The 5,120-nt window shown below is 65.0% G+C and overlaps 2 protein-coding genes across 2 annotated transcripts; both read left to right on the forward strand.

Moving 5' to 3' along the window:
- Positions 1 to 1,372: 1,372 nt before the first annotated feature.
- MNEG_13808 (hypothetical protein) lies at positions 1,373 to 2,863 on the forward strand (the record flags this gene model as incomplete). Its single annotated transcript, XM_014037719.1, has 3 exons — positions 1,373 to 1,982; positions 2,168 to 2,294; positions 2,485 to 2,863. The coding sequence occupies 3 exons, from the start codon at positions 1,373 to 1,375 to the stop codon at positions 2,861 to 2,863; spliced, it is 1,116 nt and encodes a 371-aa protein (XP_013893173.1).
- A 796-nt stretch (positions 2,864 to 3,659) lies between these two features.
- MNEG_13809 (hypothetical protein) lies at positions 3,660 to 3,864 on the forward strand (the record flags this gene model as incomplete). Its single annotated transcript, XM_014037720.1, has 1 exon — positions 3,660 to 3,864. A coding segment is annotated over one exon (205 nt), but the record flags the coding sequence as incomplete, so codon positions are not given.
- Positions 3,865 to 5,120: the final 1,256 nt, after the last annotated feature.

The raw sequence follows: 5,120 nt of genomic DNA on the forward strand, positions 1-5,120 counted from the left end.
GGCAAGGCGGCGGTGCTCGCGGTGGAGCGGCTGCTTGAGGAGCCTGAGTACCACCCGAGCATGACGAGGTTTGTGAAGTTCACGACTGCACACAGGCTGGTGGTGCCGCCGCCGCCGCAGCAGCAGCAGCTGGAGGAGGAGGGTTACGGCCACGCGGCGGCCGCGGGGCTGTGATGCCCGCCCGCGGCCGCACGGGCATGCAGGAGTGATTTGTGCGGGCGTGCGAGGCTGCTCTGTTGTGAATGCAGCCGTGTACGTGTCTCACTTTGTTGATGTAAGAGAGAGAGATGCGAGAGAGTTGTATGGGACTGAAAAAGTGGCAGGTGACCGCGAGGATGGGGCCACATGCCCGGCACCTTTTGAAATTGGGAGTCGTAGGGGATCCTGCTGCTTGTGGTTGAATGGTGGTTGGGATGGGGTGGGTGGGCTTCAGGGAAGGAGAGAAGTGAAAAAAGCAGGCTACCTCATTGGGACCTCATCAGAAAACCGTGCAGCTGCGCCGCAAAACGGATACTCTCTGCTCGTGTGTGCAAGCGGCATGGGAAAGAGGTGCACTCTGAGCTTGTCTGACGCCACAGATAGGAGTGTACAGTGATCATAAAGCCCAGTACGCGCTCAGAACCATTTCACCCGTTCGCGCCAGATCATTCAATATGGATCTGGCAAGCCCGCACGCTTTGCTCGCGTCCCTTGGTGCCAGTGATGGTGCTTACAAGGTCTCAATGATGCTGTGCAGCCTGTCTTCACGGTGTCAGGTATCTTTGGGATGGTACTGCTGCTTTGACGACCATGATGCCCGCGTACGTCGCTGATGAGCGCTGTTTACATGACAGGAAGGTTCTAAGCTCGTGGATGAGCTCCTGGCCTGGCTAATAAGCGGCACGGACGCTGGTGCCGATGGCGCAGGCACCCGCCTGGCGCAGATGCCCCCAATGCACCAGCACCGCCTCGTCATGGCAATCGCCGCCTGGCTCGGGCCACAGCTGCAGGGGCAGCGCAACTCTTCACATCAAGCCGTTCAGGTGCTGCTGCAGCTGGCCAGCTGCCAACAGCCAGGATGCGGCGGCGTGGGCGCCGCGGCCCGCCTCGTTCTCGGCGCCCTTGACCTCAGCCCCGCCGGCGGGGCGTGCGGCTGGGGCGCCTGCTGCGGCCCGCCCGGACCGGCACCAGTGCCTGCATGGCTGCAGCGCCAGAGCCTGCTGCTGGCAGAGGCGACGAGCAGCTGGGGCGGGGCCGATGCGGATCTCGTGCAAAACGACGGCTGGGACGACAACAGCGGCCGCGCACAGATAGGGCAGCAGCCATCGTCATCGCCCAAACGTGAGCCGGGTGCCGTGACATTGCTGCCCTTGGCAGCATGTCCCTGAAAACCATGCCTGCTTGCACGTTGCCTCACATCCACGCACTGGGCCTGCACACCGTAGGACCACGGCTTGGGGAGGATGGTGGTGCGGCACCGCCGCATGCGGGCCAGCCACTCCGTGAATCGTCCCCGCAGCACCAGCAGCACCAGCAGCACCAGCAGCACCAGCAGCACCAGCAGCACCAGCAGCACCAGCAGCACCAGCAGCAGCAGCAGCAGCAGCCGCAGCAGCGTCCGGCGGCTGGCCCTAATCCAGCAATTCTGCAGGGCAGCGCCGATCTGCTGGAGGCGTTTGTGCGACAGCTCGCCGCCTTGGACGCCTCCCTGGATGAGGTCGCGGCAGACTGGCAGCTGCTGCAGCAGCCGGTGGCGTGGGCAGCCGCCTGTGGAGCGCTCCCGGGCGCAGGCGCCCCCCAAGAGGGCGCCGCCGCGCAGCGCGCGGCGGAGGCGCTGGCGGGCCTGTCTGTGGACGGGGTCCAGCTGCTGTGCCGGCGGCTCGTGGCGGCCGGCGCGCCGGCGGCCACGGCCGGCGCCGTGCTGCGGGCGGCGGTGCTGCCGAAGGCGCGGGCTCTGACTGGCGCGGCGCCGCAGCCGCTGGTGGAGTGCCTGCAAGCGGCGGGTGCGCAACCGCGGGCTGGCTGGGGCCTGAGAAGGCGGTCGCCTGGCGCTCGCCAGTGCATAAAAGTGATGGTGCATGGCCGGTTTCGCAGCCTCACCCCAACTTGGCCCCCCCTCCTCTGTCCACCCCTTTGGCCACACCTGGCCCCGTCACACCTTGCCTCGACCGCCCCCGCCACCCGCCAGCCCGCTGCCATCCGGACTGCCTGATGGACGAGGTGCTGCGGCCGCTGCTCGCATCGCCTGAGCTGCGGGCGCCCCAGGCGCAGGCCCTGGCGCGGCTGGCGAAGCAGGAGCCCGGCATCAGGGCGGGGTGAGCGGCCGCGGCGCCGCGGCGGGGCGCCGCCACGGATCGCACCATGGCCCGGCGCGCCAGCCTCCGCAGGAATCTGCTAGTGCATTCTGCACGTCGTGGACGCGCAAGCCGGCGTTGCTTGCATCGCCTCGCAACCCCCAAACTTCCAGTCATGCACACCCCTACATGCTCGCCCCCCCCCCGGCAGCATGCTTCTGGCCCTGGTGGACTCCCAGCTCTGCCCACCCAGCAGCGCGACTGCCGCTGCCGCGGCCGCCGGGTGGCGCGAGGCGCACCTGCTGGTGCTGCAAGCGCTGCTGGACGCCAGGGCGGAGTGCGTGGTCGCCCAGCTGCCGCGCCTGGTCGCCGCCATGGCGGCCGCCACCGACGGCCCCCTGGGCGCCAACCCCAAGCTCTGCCAGGGCTTCACCGCGCTGGCGGCCGGGTTTGGGGCGGCGCTGGGCGCGGGGCAGCTGGCGCGGCTGGCGGAGGCGGCGGGGCGCACCAACACGTTTATGACTAAGGGGCTGCTGGCGAGGCTGCGGCAGCTGGCGCAGGCGGCGGCGAGGGGCGAGGACGGTGCATGAGTGTGCGTCCAGGATCGTGCACGTTGCAACCCTGTGTTCTCGTATCATCATAAAGTGATTGCCCAGCCCTGACAATTCGGCGGACATGGGGGCGGGAGTGGCGCACCCTCCAACCCCCTCCATCCTGCCCCCAACAACAAGCGCAGCGGCGCGGGGCCCCCCTCACATTGCACCTTGCATGGCCTTTGCTATCTCCTGAATCCATCACGTGCACAGGCAAAGCAAAGTTAAATGCACCACTCTGCATTGCCCCTGCCGCCACGGACACAGTCCATGATGCGTTGTGGCCACCTCGCAAACAAGGCTGCTGCTGCTTCCTTCATGTCGTGAAGGGCCTGTAAGTTTGAGGCAGGAGACACAAGACCAGATCTACACGCCCTCTTTGCGTGCAAACACCTCAGACTCTCACCCATCACCCGACGGGTGACCCGTTCAGTGAACGGGGGAAATAGCCAGCGGTCAGGCCTCACGCTTTTCCAAAGCATCCATACTCGTAAGCCGTCAGATTCTTCTCGCAGGAATGCAACCTGCGAATACCGTATCACAAAGCAACAGACGCAGCAACAGACACCTGAAACAAACAATAAGCACGCATCACCGCCTGCAAGGAGAGAAGGTCTAAACAAAACACCAAACAGGTCCCACACTCCGCATGCGCGTCCAAGGCGCCCGCGCGCAGGGCGCGCTAGTGCACCTGCCGCAGCGCTGCCGACCGCTCGCGCACCGGACAGACGATGTCGGCGTGCTGGTTCTCCTCGCACTCCTTTGCACCAGCCACTTTGGCGCCAGCGCCGCCATGCATCGGCAGCGTATCCTGCAGCAGCCAGAGCCTGCGGAGACGCCGCGGCCAGTCTCGGCACCGTCGCCAGCCCAGCTTCCGCGAGCAGCACCGCAACCGCCGCCCGTCAGGCTGACGTGGCCTCTCGCTGGCTGGCAGTGGGGCCTACTGGTCATCGCGGCGTTCAGCATGTTCATCGCATCAGGCGCTGGTGTTGGCGGAGGTGAGGGCGCGCGGCCCCTGCGGCCTCGTCCGTTGCTCCCATTCAGCGGCCACGGCCGTCTGATCACGACTCGCCCGTTCCCTTTCATACCAAGATTCATCGGCATTGTGATTCGACTTTTTGGCGTCCTGAATGTACCTACTTGGCAAGGCCCTTAACTTCGATGCAAAACCCTGATTGATTTTCGCATCGTTACTCGCACCCCGCAGGCATACTCCTTATGCCTGCGCTGACGTCACTCCCGACCGGCTTCACCTCGGCCGAGGCCGTCGCGCTGTCCAACCTCGCGATTGCGGCCAGCAGCGTCACCAATGTCGGCGCAAACGCATTCAAGCGCCACCCGCTGCGGGGCGGGCCGGTAGTGGACTGGGACTTGCCGGCCATGTTCACCGCGCCGACCATACTCGGGGCAACAGCAGGTCAGAAACAACAAACCGTCCCTTGTCTGCGCCTGGACAAGATGCATGGGCATGACTGCAGCAGTCGCCGGCATGCCTTGTTAGTTTGGCGTACACACGCACCTTCTACGCCCACATGTACACACACACACACACACGCATACACACAAACCATTTCCACACACATACCCCATCTCCACACACTTGTACACATTCTCTTACACACAGACACACACACGCACGCGCGCACACACGCTTGCGCGTGCACACATACACAAACACACATACACACACGCACGCTTGCGCGTGCGTCGCGTGCCCTACACCCCAGGGGCACTCCTGAACATCGTCATCCCCGAATGGATCTCCTTCGTTTTGCTTGCAGTCATGATGGTGAGGCAGGGCACCCACCAACATCCGAGTTGTGCCCAGCGCTCCTGCTGACGTGCTGCCAACACGGCAGGCCTATGCCCTGAGTCATCCTCACCACGTTGCGCTTACACACACACCAGCAAATAGTGTGGACAGCCAGCGGCACTGTGTGGCCAATGCTCCTTTCACACCATCTGGCAAACCTGCTCACATCAACATCGATGCTTATCTACACACATGATTCCTGACAAATGGATACAACATAATGATTACAGATGCCAACCACCTGGCGGCTGTGCAGCAAGGCCGCCGCGACGTGGCGCAGCGACAGCGCCGCTGCCGCCGCCGTCAAGCAGCAGCAGCAACAGCAGCAGCAGCAGCAGCAGCAGCAGCAGCAGCAGCCGGGCGGAGCAGCGCCGCCCAAGGAGCCTGCTGCGGCGGCCCCGCCGCCCCCGCCACGCCACGCTGCACGGGGGCTTGTGGCTC

This window comes from Monoraphidium neglectum (assembly GCF_000611645.1).
Source record: "Monoraphidium neglectum strain SAG 48.87 unplaced genomic scaffold scaffold04063, whole genome shotgun sequence".
NCBI classification, from domain to species: Eukaryota; Viridiplantae; Chlorophyta; class Chlorophyceae; order Sphaeropleales; family Selenastraceae; genus Monoraphidium; species Monoraphidium neglectum.